Here is a 17,470-nt window from a genome sequence, read left to right on the forward strand (position 1 = left end):
GGTCATATCCAAACTTTAAGACAATCTAAACCAGCTCCTACAGTCTGAAACAAGAGTAAAAGCATGTCCTCAAAAAACAAAACAGAAAGACACCGTGGAGGCCTGGAGAAGGACGGACTCCCTCTGTGACGTAACGCAAACACCGGGCAGGACTTTGCCATGGTGCCGCTTTAAAGCCCCCGAGCTCCTCTTCAGTCCTCGGAGCTCCATCGGGTTACCTTGCCCTGCCTGTAATACACTGTCATATTGCATGTTCATGATCTGACTTGGTACCTTAGTTAATATTCATGGTACGTCAGGCTACCTGGGCTCTTATCTGTCTCCGCTGTGACAGGCGTCTCCGTTCCGAGGCGGCAGCCTGCGTTCTGACAGAAAACATGAGAGGAATTTAGGATCTCCGGGGAAATGGAAATGCTGTCTGATGTTTATCAAATTGTCACTTGGTCTGGTTGTACATATAGTGCTATATTTTCCTTTTGTCTTTAAAGGACTCTGAGACAATGGCGGAGGGGTCCAAAGACCAGGGAGGCTCGGGCGCCACTGATCCAGAGGAAGACTCCCCCAATATGATTGTCTACAGAAAGGCAAGGCTTTCCGTGTGTGTGTGTGTGCGTGTTTGTCTGTGTGTGTGTGTGTGTGTGTGTGCGCGCCATACATGACGTGAGAAACATTCGCTGAGAACCAATGACCTGCATACAGGCTCCTGACAGCGCGCTGGTCCGTATCAGTGTGCATCTCCCACACTCCGGTTTTCGCTGTCAGGTGTCAGGAAGCTTCCGTTTCAACCATCTTTGAAAGACGCTGCGCTCGGCCTCGCTCCGTCCCTAATCTGCCTCCAGGAGACTCTCCCCACCGCCGTGTCCATCACAAACTTCAGCCCTCCTACGTTTTAATAAGCTCTCAATCTCCTCTTTATCCAGGGGTTGGGGCAGCGAGGGGCCATTTCAGTGTCATGGGTAATTACCTCCTCCCCGTGGCATCTCGCTCTCGATAGCAGCTGTTTGATTGGAGGGGGTTAGCAGCAACGGGGGCTAATTACGTGGATGTATGGAGAGAAGTGGCTGGGATTGGGCAGTTAGAGCGTGGGTAACCCCCCCCCCCCTTTAACTCTGACCAATAGCTTGTTATTTCTCTGCTATGGCAGCTTCTCGAAAAAAAAAATAATAATCTTTTGATCAGACTTTAACCAAGAGATCCACTTTCTGGCAACAAGCTTTCTGCCTTGATTATACAAAAAAAGCGAGCTGCGAGCAGGCCGCAGTTGTCAGATTCTGTCTCGCTGTCCCAATTTATTTTTGGTTTCATCTCGCTCCTAATGACTGTCCGTTCGTAACGAGAGGTAAACAGATTAGCAGCCGGATGTGGGAATTATGACTTTGTCAGTTGGTAAAAATGTCCTCTTTTAGTTGGTAACTGCGTAAGAGTTCAGGACTCCATCCAGATAGAAAAATTCACATTAATGAGCATTCAAAAGTCAGCTCAAAGACGTCTTTTTTTGGACTTACAACGATTGCATGCATATGCAAACTCCTGGACTCCAACCAGGAATATTCTGGCTGTCAACAGCTACACGGCCAGCTTAAGGATTTTTTATTTTTTCAATTTTTTTTTTTTAATAAATCTGTGTAATAAACACTTCCAGCTCACCTGGAAAACTGTCAGGACATCCTTTGCACTCTGGATAAGCCTCTCATGCTGCCTGTGTTCATAATGCTCCTGGCATCGTGCACGCACAACAAAGTGTCACACGTCAGCAGTTGGCAGGATAGGAGGTGGTGAAAATGCACTGCCAGCAACAACTCACTCTCCTACTGTAAACACATATACACACACACACACACACACACACACACACACACACACACACACACACACACACACACACACACACACACACACACACACACACACACACACACACACACACACACACACACACACACACACACACACACACACAGCAGTGTGAGCACTTCCAGCCTCCTAAAGTATCTACCAGGAATCCAGAAGTGATTACCAATAATTGCATATAACAAAAGGCCTGAACCCTAGATTTCACCGTCACACAGAAGCAGCGGTTTGTGAGTGTTTGTGCGTCCGTTCTGCACGGTAACAGATTCATCGTTTATGCAGCGTTGAGCATCCACCCCCCCCACCACCCACCCCCCACCCCCCCTGCTGTCACGCTGCAGGAGAGAACATACTGTTGTTGCATGTAACACTGGGTATCTTTGTGGATTTCACGGCGCAGCTTCATTACGTAACGCTACACATGCCCGCAGGCAACGCATTTAAGAGGCTAGTTTTTTCGCTTGTCAGGATGCCGCCTGAGGGAATGTTCATCATTTCATGTTTCGCTCATTCGCAGTGACAACAGACAGATGATTCTGAGAGTGACAGGATTTTCGGCCCCTTTGAAAAAAAAAAAAAAAAAATGTGCTTCTTTAGAAATGTTTGTGGTAAAAAACAAGAAACTCTGAACACAACAGGGCTACATAATAATTTTTTTACATATTTTTACATTGATAAGAATAAAAACATTCCGACTCTGTCTCCATTAAAACAGAGGAAAATGCAACTTTTCTGAAATGCTGCTACTGCACATGTGCATCACATCGAATGTTGGTCTACTAGTTATTGTTTGTGCTTATAGCGTATTGTTCTCTTCAAACATGCCTGTGGTCTTATTACAAAAACAACCAACAGCGCTAACTCGAAGCTCGGCAAGCTAACTGCATCGTTTTCGGCGTCTGTGCTGTTCCCATATAGACAGACATCATTTTCAAATCGTTGCCGTGGAAACGTGAAACTTTTGTGAAACAAAAACGCAATCATGCTGTGTTTTCACTTGAAACGTGTAAATAGGGCCTTATTTACTCTGTAAAGGTATGAAACAACACACACACACACGCACGCACGCACGCACGCACACACACACACACACACACACACACACACACACACACACACACACACACACAGTTCGAGTACCTTAACAAAATCCAGTGAAAACATGCAAACTCTACAGAAATCCCCCGTGACCCAACCGGGACTCAAACCGGGGGTCTTCTCACTATGAGGTGTGAAAGTTATCGTCAAAACTGAATGTTTGAGTTTGTGTGTTTAACAGAGGTGAATTAGAAATAAAGAATAAGCTTTAGAAAGCCACAAGTGTGACAGTTCTCTTTGGATCTCACCTACGGTTTAGTTCAAACTCTTGAGACTGGGTATGTTCCGCGGTTTGCCTTCACCGAAATGCTTTGGCATATCGGAAACGTTACCCCTTCCTGCACTGTGACCTGTGACCTCAGTGTCTGCCCAACTTAAGACGTCAAAGAAGCCTCACTGCGGCTAGGTGCTGGGTCTTTGAGGGCTGAGCGCCCATGGCCTCTGGTCTCGGCGGGTGGCCGGCGCGGTGCGATGTGAAGAAGCTGCTTGCAGTGAGGCAGATGGCTCGCAATATGCTCTGTCGCCTGGGAAAAACACTGTCAGCCTCATCATGAAGGCTTTAAGCCTCCTGTCAGCTGGAAGACATCTGACTGCACCCAGCGCGGTCCCCACAGATGCAAATATTGCAGAGCACTTTGTCAAATATTTCAAAGTTAAGGGTTAAAACGACTTCACTTATGCGGCTGTATCTGCTGGGGAAAAAACAGTATTAAGTTAACCGTGTAGGCAGTTAGACAAAGGTGAGAGTGATGTATTTAGCCATTAGAGAGGCTGAGTGCTCGGGAGAGGGGGAGTCGTCTCTGTCCGTGCAGCGGAGGTGCTGCAGTCTCCTCCGTCTCTCTCCTCCCATGAAAAGAGGATGGCAAGCACAACAATCCAATAAGTGCAGGACGCCTTACCGCCTCAAGAAGCATACAAACACTCTATGTTTCTGTGCCTTATGGGGACTGGACATTGATTTACATTTGTTTCCTAAATTCTGCTAGAACTGCTGCAATCAGGAGCAGCAGCGGATCCAAACCTCCTGTCCGATATACTTTCTGTTATCACAATTATTCAAATACATTTTTTACAATCAAAATTAGTTGAAATGTTTTGTCTGCTTTTGGCTCCGTTTACACGACAGTGGTGTTCCAAGTTACTAAAAACGCAACTCTTTGAAAATGCATCCTGAGGTGAAACTTTTCGGAAATGCTCCAACTCCAATTCCATCTCCGTTGAAGCGGAAAAAAAGCATCTTTTCTGTAACACTGCTACTGCGCATGAGCACTATGGCCATAGGAAATAGTGCTTCTGCACATGCTCAGTAGGTGGACAATAACAACAATGTTTGCCTCCAGAGTGTCATGACTCCCAGTTCATATCATCCCGGGACTTTGTAGTTTTATAGTTGACAGTCACCTGGAATAGCAATCCGGCTTCTTCTTCGGTCCATATGAATGTCCGTGTTCCCGCCATTGTTAATAGTTATTTTGCATTGTTCTCTGTGCGCGTGTGCGGTTGTGGTTTCAGTACAAAAACAACCAACATCACCCACTTGTGGCCCGGCATGTTAATTACATCGGTTTCAGCTTTTCTGCCATTTCCGTGTAAACAGACATCGTTTTCAACACATTGTCGTGCAAACGCAAAAGTTTTCCTGAAATGAACACAAATAACGATGCGTTTTCACTTCAAACGTCAATGTTCTATGTAAACGAGACCGAGATAGCATGCTCACACGTCACACAAGATGCACAAATGCTTTATGTTCACATAAGTTGTGTTACATTGACTTACATTCATTTCCTGGTGATTTACTCCTAAATTAAAAGTAACTACTTGTCTCACTGTTACTTTGTCCAGGTCACAAGCTTGATCCTGAAACATGTTTTCATCTAAATTGTTTTGTTCTCCCTCCTGTGGACCTTCATTTTTGCTCGCCACGGCCATGAGCCCCCTTGGGTTAGTGTGCAATCTGGTTTCAGTCCTCACACACACACACACACACACACACACACACACACACACACACACACACACACACACACACACACACACACACACACACACACACACTGTGTTTATGTTTTCCCAACTGATGTGATGTTTGGAAACCTGCGAGCAAGGGTTTCTGGGATATCACAGACGGTGTCGAGGCAGCTCAAGTGAAAATATCAACATTTGACCAATTCGGCACAAAAACAAGCCAGACTTTCTCAAAGAAAGAGTTTTCAAGCCACGAGAATAGTCTGAATGTTCTCTGGTGTGAAACAAGATTTTGCGAGACCAAGTCTACAAACGGGATCTTGTGGTACAATGCCTCGGGAATCTCTGGAAATCTTCGTGATCGCAAATGTCAACAAACCGGGGAATAATCTGTGAAATAGAAATGCTGGAAATACGCGTGAGTGTAATGACAAATTTCCTTCAGAACGATATTGACAACGTGTCAGAGATGTACATCAACAACTAAAACTGCGTCCCACATTTTTCATTTTTCCCGTGTGGACTGTGGTAGAGTAACTTTAATACACACTACCTGTGCCTGGCTGTGGATTGTCCTTTGCTCTGTTTGCAGCGCTCTGCAGAAGAGAATATGTTGGGTAGATGAACAAGGAGCTGGCACCAGGAGACTCGCAAAAAAAAAGCAAATCCAACCATGAAGAGAGACACTGCTGTGCCAGGAAATGCAATTAAGCTGAGGAGAGAGGCCACTTTACTGTTCTGATGGGGTAAAGCTCACAAACTATTAATAGCTAACATCTCTCCTGCCTGAGAGCATGTGTGTGTGTGTGAGTGTGTGAATGTGTGAATGTGTCCTCCCCGTTTTTCACCTCTGTGACTTTTGGACCGAGACCCTTTTTCGGGTTGCTACATGGAGAGAGGATTGAGGATTTGTGCTGCGTTGCTTCTTCCTTTCATTTAAACTATTAAACGTGTGATTGGATAATCCTTCGTGGCATACCTGAAGGCGACTTACCCAGCATTAGCACACGGTAGTGTGTGTCCCCCCCCAACCCTCCATCCATGGGGCTTTTAGGAGCTATTAGTGGAGAACTGTGAGAGGAAGTTTGGAGCCACGTCTTGGTGCCCGCGGCCTTTGGACATGGTTTACACTCTATTTACAGAAAAGAGTCTGTTGAAAATTATCTTTTGGCTCCGTACACTCAGAGGATTTTTTTATTTGCTGCTGTAATCGTGATGCACAGTACGAGCTCGACCTGCGGGCTGCACTACTTCAAACAGTCGACAGGTGGAATTTACCGAGGACATTTCTGGTCTTCTGAAGATAACTCATCCTGTTGTCTATTTTCACCTATATTTCTGACGTCTAGTTGCAACATGCTGCCATTTATTTATATGCATCAGGTGTGATGGATGCAGTTTTCCCCTCCCTCGAATGATCCGCCCAACTCTGCCTCTGATTGGCTAGTACTCACTGTATCCCCTGATTCGATTGGTTAATGCCTGTTTACCATGCAGCATGCGGGCTGACGAGCCAATCAGAAGCAGGGCAGGTCAAATTATACTGAAATTACATAAATGAGCAAATACTACGGAAGGATTTTCACTAAATAGAGTACATGCCTTACATGCCACTGTTTCTAAAAAAAAAAAAAAAAGGCATTTCCAGACTGCCTTGAAAGAAGGCAAAAGTCGACTACTACACCACTGTATAAGGGAGTTAGACGCCTTTTTAGAAACAGTGGCAACCCAACGCAACCCCTCTCCCTTGGCACTGGTTTGTGTTTTCCTACAAACTTAATTTATACAAAGGTTTCCTTTTTCTCTCATACCGATATGGTTCCAAGTGTGTGTGTGTGTGTGAGCTCACTATTACTTTCATCATAGATGAAAGCTTGTTGGAGAGCTGCTGTTTCTCGGTCCTGGTTTCCTGAGCTGTTACAGAAAGCTCTATTCTCAACAGTTACATTTTGAGAACCTCCTGTTTAAAGGAGAATCAAAGTTTACTTTGTTATGCACAAAAAAGAAAACCTGCATGTATTTGAATCGTTGTAAACTTGACACAACCTTTACACGTGTCCATCTCAGTCCTAATATCACAGAGTGCTAATGTGAGCACCACTCTGATAGCTGTCCGTCAAATTTCTTGTAGTCACCGATTTTCCATTGTCGTTGCTCAGGTGCGAGTGAAGCGAAGTGACTTGGAAAGTAACCGGGGCACAGAGGATACTCACTTTTCTTCCCGAGAACAGTACGAGACACAAATAACAATATTAACAAACGGTGCTAGCCTTAAACGTCCAAGTGGATTTAACTATTGTTAGCTTAGCTATAGGTGGTGTTTATGTCCCTGAAATAAAGTGCTCACTGCACAATCTGGAGTGTACGGTAGAAGTACACTGGTTTCTCTTCATCGCCGCCATCAACTTCTTTTTGCATTCAGTGTTTTAAGGAATATCAAAACACATGACAACTTCATGACTGTAAGCAACATTAGCATTAGCTTGCGTTACAGTAACAGTTGAGTACTAAATGCTAAAAGCTTAAACAAAGTACCACAGCAACACCCCAGATGGTTAGCGATGTGCTCGCCTTAGCATCTTGTGACGTTGTCGTCGACACTCTCGGTAAACCTGTCTCAGTCTGTGCTGAGCTTCAGATGGCGAGTCGGCTGAGGTCGACGTGAATCCACTGCAGGCCCGTCATTCAGCACTGGCCACCGCCGCCCGCCAGCGTTCGCATCTAAATCCTCCACTGTGCCTAAACCTGGCAGAAATGGCTGTAGGTAGCCATTTGTCTTTCTTTTTTTTTTTTTTTACACTCCCACACAGCTTTTTCTTTTCTCCTCCTCCTTTTCTCTTTTCCGGCCTTTCTTCTGCTTCGTGCTAATTAATAATTGAAGTCCATTTCAAGCATTCCGTCTTCAGAAAAATATCTGGTCCTCTGAGACATAATATCCCCCTCTCCGCCCATTCATTTATTTATACCCAGCACATTTTTTTATGATCACTTGTTATTTTTATCCTTGCATGTGCTTCTGAACATGTGAAGCAGGGTGAGGAAAGGATTTGTTATGGTTTCGGTGTGTTAAGAAGCAGCATAATCCCGCTTTGTTTGAACATATGTTGGAATTTTCATGAGAATGATGCTTGGTCTTGCAGCAAAACCTATTGAGGTGACTAACAAGAGCTATTGCACCCGTTTCACACTGGATAGCTGTTGAGGCTAATGTGACAAAAGAGGAAGAAATAAGTTAATGTCATATGTGGCGTGGCTGACAGCTGATTAGGTTTAAAGTCGCACTTTGGAATATTTTTTCTATTTAAAACCCTTTAAAATGAGATAATAAGTCTATAAATCATGCTCCATGTGTCTACTGAAGTTATCAAGCTAACCAGGTAGCTCGTCTGGACAGATATGGAAATTTTGCTTAAAATTTGTATTTCTTTTTATAAAAATGCAGCTCTAATAACAAATATGTTCAAGGCTGAAACTCTGTATGTACTAGTTAGAAACAAACCCCTGACTGGATTTTAAAAGTGCTCGACTGAAGATAAGCTCTGGCTCAACACTGTCCAAAAAAAGTGACATTACTGAATTAATACATGAGGCTTCTTTAAAAGATTATTAACACAAGTCATTTCAGTTCAGTTAATGCAGACAACCCAACTTTATTCTGTAAAATGACAGCATTCAACCTATACATAACCATTACAAAATGTACCTTTAAAAAAACCAAAACACATTTTCCTAAATGTCTTAATAGTGTTAATTTAGTCATGAAATGTCCCTGATAACCTTTTACATTTAAATTTTTTAATTTTTTTTTTAACTCTGTAGCACTTTGAGGGTTGCTTAAATGCAAATGCATTACAAATAAAATCTAGTATTAATTATTGTTATGGTGTAATGAGACTTCACACACATGCATGCAGAGAACAATACACTAGTTGGATTGTTGTTACGGTGACTCTAAAATAAAAAAACGACCAAGTCCCAAGAGAATATGGACTGGGAATCATGACACTGTGGAGGAACATTGTTGTTACTGTCCATCTACCCGTGCATGCGACTCGCATGTGCAGTAGCCACGATTTAAAAAGTTGTGTTTTCTTCCATTTGCATGGAGATGGAGCTTCTTCAATAAATTCCACCTTGTTTGTTGCGTTTTCAGAGGCCCAGACCCACGTTTTCTGTTTATACTTAAAAATGTTGTTGCTTAAGCGAGGATAAATTGGCTATACAGTAGTTAACTACTGCCTTCAAGTTACAATACTTAAATATCACATAATGCCTCTTTAAGAATAGTTTACAGCAGGAGTGTGAAACTCATTTCAGTTCACTGATTGCCGAACAACTGATATTTTTTCTTTGGGGTTATCTGCAAACTTTCGCAAGCACATTTGCATGAATTCACCCTTGTGGTATAACTTTGTTACTTCGCTCGCCTTGCTGAATCGTTGCTTATAGGTGATATGATTTATCTTCAGGTAACGAACATTCATTCACTGCATGTGAGGTGTTATATTGCATTTGCAGGTTTGAGCTTTTCAACATGATATCTACCAATACGTTAACAGTGCGACACCTAGTGGACAAGTCGGGAACTGCATTTACTTTCACTGAAAACGTTCCAGCTCTGGTTTATTTGAATACCTTCTACACAGATAAATAAATGTGTATAAAATTACAGCCACCAGTCAATGGGACGGACAAGAGTAAATGAAATCACTCTAAATGGCAACTTCCTGCACCATTGATTCGCAGCCCCAGCGGGGACGGACAGCTGGTTGGTTTGAAGGGAGGCTGCGCTGCCCGTCTCCCTGCTGCCACCCATGAGTCACACTCTCTTGTCTCTCTGAAGTGGCCCTGGGGGCCCCGTGGAGGGCATATCTGTCCTCTATTCCAGAGTAACCTCCATCTGAGGCGTCTCTGGGCCAACATCCACCCCTCCCATGTGCACTTAAGATAGCAGCGAGCTGTGGGTATCACCTCCGCAGCTGCAGGAGGAGCTTTTATCATTGTCCGGGTGTTTATCAGAGGCCGGACTCTCGGGGTCACGCAGTGTGTCCGTATGCTAAGTGCCAGTGTGGAGCTGCTTCCCCTCTTGGGCCAATAAGATAAAACAACAGTCTGTTACGTAACCAGCTCCTGTCTGTTAAACGTGTCTCTTGTTTCCAGCAAAAAGCAGAAGGACCAACACATGAAAGTCCTGGACGTCCGCTGAAAAACAAACCGTAACGGGATAATAATTCACAGTGTTTTGGCAGCCGGCGCTCCGTGTTGACAGGATTATTCACCTCATCCACAGAGATTTGCTCTGATTGAAATGAAAGTCTTTTTTTTTTTTTTTTTTCCTCCAGTGAGGAGAGTCCTTGTGCCAGCAGCGCCTCCTCTGCTCTCCTCTCGGTTGCTTAACAATGTGCTCTTAAAGATGTGCATTTAATAATGCAGCCGCTGTTGTGCTTTTTATTGCGAGTGGAGAGAAGAGCTGCGTTTGCATGTACGGTGATGTTAATGCAGAGGTTTATGGAGGTGGGGGGGTGGGGGGGGGGGGGGGGGGGTGGGGGGGGGGGGGGGGGGGACCTCCAAACCTGAGTCATTGAGGGAGCACCAACACAGGAATTAGCCATACAACAGGAATTTCAACAATCCATAAAATCCCCGTCAACGGTTGATGTGCATTAGCATCATCGGGGGGAGATCTGGTCCGGTTAAACTGTTTCTGAGTAAACTCATGTGTCATCGTGCATGGTCAATACTAATGGCTTATTGGAAGCGGCTCTGACATTTAGCCCGGCGAAGGCTGCTGGTTGCGGAAGGGCCTCCGGGGGGCTTCGCTGACACCCTCCACAATGACTCGCTGGGTGAACTGTACGCCCGCGGCGGCGCTGACACACCGAGTTAGAGGAAAAAATGGGATACAAGAAGAGAAGGCGATATTACAGTCACACGCGGTTGTAACATTTTGCAGAAAACAGTGGGAACGGTCGTGTTCTACAAACCTGACAGGGAGGGAGAGAAACTAGTCGAGTCCCTCCTCTAATGTTATCCCTTCAAATATCCCTTTTCAGTCATTAAAGGAGAAAAAGAAACATTCAAAGGATCTAAATCTGAAATTTCTTCAAACAGGAAGTGAAAATCAACATCAAACTGAGCCGATGAACTCTTCTCCTAAATCAATTTGACCACGGTGGAGTTAAAATGTATTAATTAAAATGTACAGCAAAACATCATTCAGTCCCTCGAAATAGAAGCAAGGCTGCTCATTCTCATATTTTCATTCGCTCTAAACTCGTACCGTGCACAAACAGTATTTTGCCTCAGATTTAACTTTTTCCATCTTCATCTTATCGGTGAAAGTTTTTGGCTTCATGCTGGAATTCCTATACTTTCACATAAAGAATCTTGTAAGTGATTGTTGGGATCCAAAGACACTAGAAAATTACTTTTCAGTGAAATAAATCTTTATATGCTGCATTTACGCTCATGACGGCAGCTTTCACAAAATTAAAGGAAAATATATTTTGTATTGAATTACAGCAAACAAACAGTTGTTCAAAGGAACACAACTAAAATCTGCGTTAAATTCCTGCTGCAATAGCTGATAAATGAGGCATTTTCCCCGATTTAAACACTGAAAAACCTGAAAATATAAATGGACATCTAAAAAGACAAGCAAAAAAAAAAAAAAACACTGATCCATCAAGATAGAAGCAATTAGTCACTATAGCCTGTTTGTGATAATAAATGCAGTGCGAGAAGAGATTGGATCAAATGTTCAGAAAGTTAAACCTGAACAAATCAAACTAAAAATAAACCAAAAAAGAAAGAAAATTTTTAAAAAATCAATACAAATTAAAACTTCTTAAAGGTTAAAAAAAAAAATCTGAAATAGTGTAAATTGCCAAAGGTGGCTAACTATTGCAAACCTGCTGAAGTTTCTAGAACCATTGAAAAGTTAAAACAGTGAAAATTAAAAGTAAAACTACTTAAAGGACTACAACGACTAAATCTGAACTGAAACACAATTTTTTTTAAGTAGAATTGCTTCAAGTGGCTAAGTAGAATAACATTTTTCCAAATCTGCTTAAAAAAAAAAAAATGGAAACTCAAAAATGGAAAAAGTACAAATTTAAGATATAAGTGCCAAAAGGATTTAAACATCTCGTGCTCTGTTTGCACGACAACATCGTCGTGTACACGTTGCATTTTCACTCACAACGTTGTGCAAACAAGGCCTAAAAGCACAGAAATGGCCAAAACTACTTCACAACCATCTATCAGTTTTTAGTTAGAGTTTATTCATGGAGCGAATTTGACATAAGTTACAGTTCTGGAAATATATTGCAATCCATAAACTGCGTTCTCCTTATTTTGAAGGTTAAACATGTCTTAACGACGATTTTTATTTGGTGAAAAGTGGAAAAACATCTGTTTCGGTCAAAAAGGACTGCAGGACTCGACCTTCCTTTGACTCTGCTCTAAAATGTGTGTGTTTCACCCGTCCGAGTCGAACAATACTCGCAAGGAGTTGAGCTTCTAATGCGATGAAGCTTTTATTTTTTTCATGTTTCCACCCAGCGTTGCATCATTAGTCCTCGGTGATGGATTCAACTCTGCACAGTGATGCTGTTTGATGAGCGCCGGGTCATTAGCGTGGCTCGGTGTGCAAAGCGGACGGCAGCTGAAGTCTGCCTTCGCTCTGCTCGGCTGGTGAAAATGCGACGGCTAATTGAGCAATAAGGATGCGGGAGCAGATGCTTCGTTTGTCCTGCAAAATAAAGTGATCCGATCAAACACCAGTGAGTGAAAGCGTTCATGGCTAATGAGACTGGCCCGCGTTCTTGTAGCTGCCCGTTGTTGATGTTTTTACAACTTTGATCCGGACTGCAGCTTGAAACCTCTGGAGACGGTGTGTAGAAATGCTCCTCGTCCCATTTCCACTTCCAATCAAAGGAAACTTGAGTGTTTTGTTTTTCGCGTTACACTGAGAAAGTCCCCGACACACTGAACAGATCGAATGAATCGAGCTGCTCTGACGGAGGAAACAAGCCGACATAATTCACCATTTATCAAATCCGAAACTAAAAGGAGTGCTAAATAAATGGAGAAACTAATGGTTGATAACCATTTCAACAGATGTTTTGTTAAAGAACATTTTTAAACTTTTTGTGACTTTGGAGAGTCCGTCTTTAAAGTTACTCCACCAGAATCCACTCTGGAAAAATGAAAATACTTTGGACCCCGCTTTAGTTGATATACATCTCTGACACGTTGTCACTACATTTCTGAGGGAAATTCGTCATTCCACTTGTACAATCACATATTTCCGGCATTTGAATTCCGTGGAACATCCCCGGGTTTGTTGACATCTTAGTGTCACAGAAACTCCCGAGTCAATCTGTGCGCAAGATCAGGTTGGTAGGCGATCTCGCCAGATCTCGATTTGCAACTGGAAAAAAGATTAACGATGATTTTCTCAACATTTAAGACGATTCTTGTGACTTGAAGACACTTTCCTTGAGAATGTCTGGCTTTTTTTCAGGTTGAATTGGTCAGATGTTGATATTTTCGCTTGAGCTGCCGCAACGCCATCTTTGATATCCCAGAAACCCTTGCGGCAGGTTTCCAAAGATGACGTCAGTTAACGAAGGATAAACACAGTTTGGTGGCTACAAATTACGATTTGTTTGTAAACATGCCAGCTTTGGTGCGATCGATTTATGCAGCTGGTTGTAAATATGTGGAAATGACTGGTATTGATCTCGTTTTCGTGTGACATTTTATGTATGTATATTTTAAAGATTAACTTTAAAAAAAAAAAAATCAACTAAATGATGGAGCCCCAGACAAAACATCTGAAACTAGAACGTGCACTGGGTAGAGCACATACCTTCACCAAGGCCACATTTGCTTTTGGAACCGAGGTAGCATCACTAGCACGTTAGCCGTTAGCTCATATTGATGCTAACTAGCCTGTTAGCTCGCAACATCACTGTGCAAAACTCTGAGCTGGGGAACACAGATTAATACTTCGTCGCCAGAAAATACTCATTTAAGGCCATAAAATAGTCATTTGTGGCAACAAAATATAAAGTTTTACACACAAAATACTGATTTGTGGTCGTGAAAGTCATATTTTCTAGCCACGATATATCAATTTGTGAGCACAATTTAAAGTTTTATATTAGATGTGCTGCCTGGGGCTCGATAAAATGTAGTAATAGTCCGTTGGAAAGTGTAAAACTGATCAACGTGTGGCAAAAAAACTGTCTTTAAGTATTCAAAAAAAAAAAAAAAAAAAAAAAGAAAGAAAAAAAAAAAAAGTATTCAAATAAGAATTTTCACATTGCATTTTTCAAGAAAAATCTGGTTGTAAGCAGCTTCATACAGTAAGTACAGTTTGCCAACCAGATAAGAAACATGCAGCGCCATGAGAATCGTGTGATCGGAGGTGGAAGCAGGTGGGATTCAGACGTAGGAGTGAGGGTCTGCAGGTAGAGCGAGATGGAGCGTCCGTGACTCTGTGTTCCTGATGAGTCACTGTGTTAATGCCGCTATCTGAGGGGCAGAGCAGGACGACCTGCGGCCCCGACCACCACCACCACCACCACCACCACCACCCGACTCCCTCCAAAACCCCCCTGACTCAGTAACTCTGCCCCTCGGGATTCCTCGGTTGGAGTGAATGTTGCGACAGCAGCGCCCCGTCCGATGATTAACTGGACAAAATGACTGAAATGTCCTTGTGGGTTTGTCCTGTGAAGCCACAGCAGGTCCAAACCAGCCAGCGTTCAGTTTGGACGCTCACGCAGCCACATTTTCGCTTAAAAGGGGCAAAAGAAATGGTCTCATTATGAGGTTTGCAGATGGCACAGTTCGAATTTCTCTTTTAGCCAGCCATGATTACGTCCAGATTCTCAGTGTTCCTGTAAAACTCGCCAGTATAAGTTTGATTACAGTTACAGAAGACATCACTTTACCATGTGGTGACCAGGACGATACAGAGAATAGCAAAGCAAAATTTAGTTGTGCTTTTGACCCTATTTGATACTTGACATCAAGTTTATATCATGCCAATACCAATAACTCAATTTTTGGGTCAATTTAAGGAAAGTCATCAGATTACAGGGTGAAAAAAATACATTTAGGGTGATGGGTCATAGTTGACCTGAGCAGTATGTGAAGGGACAAGAAATCTCTGAAAAGGTCACAGATGTAAAAAAAAACAAACAAACGTACATCTTGAAATACACTTTAACAACACATGATTGTTTAAATTCTTCATTAAAGGGTTAAATAGCGACATTGATCATGGCCCCAGAGTGGAAGACTTTAGAAAAGTCCTTTCTCAGCATCAACGTGTCTGAAACTAAAGAAACGTGGAATAATTCCAGGAAAAACTCTTTGTGCTCTGTCTCCTGTCACCACGAACCTCCAGACGGTTGAAGTCAAGACCAGCTAACCCCAGACCCCAGTCAAGACCAAGACCAGAGAATCCCAAGACCAGGACATTAAGAGGCAGAGACTTGGATGAGACTGAGATCTTAGAAATGTGTTTGCGAGCACTACAACGTTACTTAAAGGGTTCATTATCTATCAATCTGCCAGTGACATCTTTTTTTTTCTTTTTTTTTTTTAATTACAGGAAATCCTACCAAGATTTACGGCTTGTTGTGAAGTAAATGGTGTCAGTTCAGATCCGAAGAGTGATGTGAAGTCGGCTGTGGGGTTTTTTTTTTTTTTCCCTGTGGTGTGAGTGCGTTACATAATCAGAGAGTGATTTCCCTTTTTTCTTTCTTTCTTTCCAGCATTGGAGGTAATAGAAATGTCCTTCTGGGAGACCTTGCTGCGTGTCGGCTCCCATTTCCACTGCAATTGTTCTGTCAATAACTCACGCGGGCAGAGGCCAAATCCATAACAAAGCGGGGATTACTTTCATCAAACACAGCGAGGAAAAAAAAAACCCTGCGCTGGAGGAAAAATGCCACGTCTGTTGTGTAGCTCGGCTTGATGCAGGTCTCACCTGCTCTTAAACTCTGGTTTCATGGCAAGCGTTATTAGTGATTTACAAGGGGGTTGTTTTGTAATATTGCTGCCCTGTGCACACACACACGCACACACGCACACACACACACACACACACACACACACACACACAGTGCGGCTGGAGTACGGGGGGCGCGCTCCCTCGGGCGCGGCGCTTGTGGGGGGGCTGGGGTGCGGTGCTCCTTCTCCACTTGCTGTTGGATTGGTGGAGGTTGGGATACCGCGGTGGCCGGGAGGGGGCCCGGCCGGCGGCCTGAGGGTGCGAGAGTCATCACTCCCCCCCCGTTCCGTGTGTGTGTGTGTGTGTGTGTGTGTGTGTGTGTGTGTGTGTGTGTGTGTGTGTGTGTGTGTGTGTGTGTGTGTGTGTGTGTGTGTGTGGGGGGGTGTGGGGGTGTGGGGGTGTGCGGGGTGGGTCATGGGTTGGGTTTCCCAATCAAGACCCGGGGGGAGGGGTTATGGGGCGGGTGGATTATGAGGCTCCTGGGGGTGTAGAGTTGACTGTTCTCCGACCGGGGCCTGCGCCGGGCTTCGCTTTCCTGGGTCTGGGGGCGGGGCTGGTCCGGGGCGCGGCGGCTGGGGCCGTCTCTGCCTTACCGGGTTGGGGGGGGCGGTGGGTGGGCCTGTTCCCGGGGGTGCGGTGGGACTCGCCACCGGGGTTGGGGGGGCTCTCGGCCCGCTCGGCCCGGGGGCCCTGCTCCGGCCTTTTCTCGGCTTGGCGGCTTGGGTCGGGGCCTGGGGCCCTGTGCCCTTTGTCCTTCTCTTGTGGGCCCCTCTTGCCTGGGGGGGATTCCTCTCTGCATTCTCCGTCGGGTGCTTTTTGGGCGGGGGCGGGGCTCTCTGGGGTGGTTCGCTGGGGTCTCCCCGGGCCTGGGGGGCTTCTGTCTGCCGGGGTGGCGGTGTCCGGGCGCGGTGGCCTCGGACCCCGGGGTGTCACCACGGGTCCCCCCACAACAGTTCCGGCCACACCCAGTGGACAAGCCACACACACTCACATACACGCACACACACACACACACACTTTCACTCCTCACGAAAGGTGCTTCTGAAGTTGCTTGTTGTCTGTCATCATTTGCTCAAACTTTAAAAATCATGTTCCTCTTTTGTTGTTGCCTCTTTGTTATTTCATGTTCCTGCTTCACGTTACTGTCTAGATAGAGCTGCTCAGGCTGGTTAAATCTAGGAAATCATCTTACTGTCTAGATAGAGCTGCTCAGGCTGGTTCAATCTAATAACAGTTGGAAAGTATTTGGATGAGTGTGATTATTGCAAATAATATATGTAGCACAACAAGGACATTGTATGTTATCCCCTTCCCCCCACCCCCCTCCCCCCTCCCCCCTCGACTTTCTTCTCTCTCTTCTCTTCTCTCTCTCTTTGTGCGTTCCCCCCCGGTCGTGTACGGCAGCCATGCCAGCTTCTGACGGAGAAGGCAACAGGAGGAGACTCCAGGTCTCTCCCTGTTGCAAGACCAAAAACTGTTCTGACTCCGAAGGCTCTCAATCACATCATATTGTTGGCCCAA

At 44.4% G+C, this 17,470-nt stretch overlaps 1 protein-coding gene across 3 annotated transcripts in view; it reads left to right on the forward strand.

The window, feature by feature from the left end:
- The window catches only part of LOC308120301 (regulator of G-protein signaling 6-like), a 62,963-nt gene that overhangs the window by 4,630 nt on the left and 40,863 nt on the right, over nt 1–17,470 (forward strand). For all 3 annotated transcript variants that reach the window (XM_080480816.1, XM_080480817.1, XM_080480818.1), the window contains exon 2: nt 489–584. In XM_080480816.1, coding sequence (XP_080336942.1) covers nt 501–584 — 84 coding nt within the window. In that variant the 5' untranslated portion in view covers nt 489–500. The remainder of the gene's footprint in view (nt 1–488; nt 585–17,470) is intronic.

The sequence above is a fragment of the Lipophrys pholis genome, assembly GCF_963383615.2.
Source record: "Lipophrys pholis genome assembly, chromosome: 14".
Taxonomy (NCBI): domain Eukaryota; kingdom Metazoa; phylum Chordata; class Actinopteri; order Blenniiformes; family Blenniidae; genus Lipophrys; species Lipophrys pholis.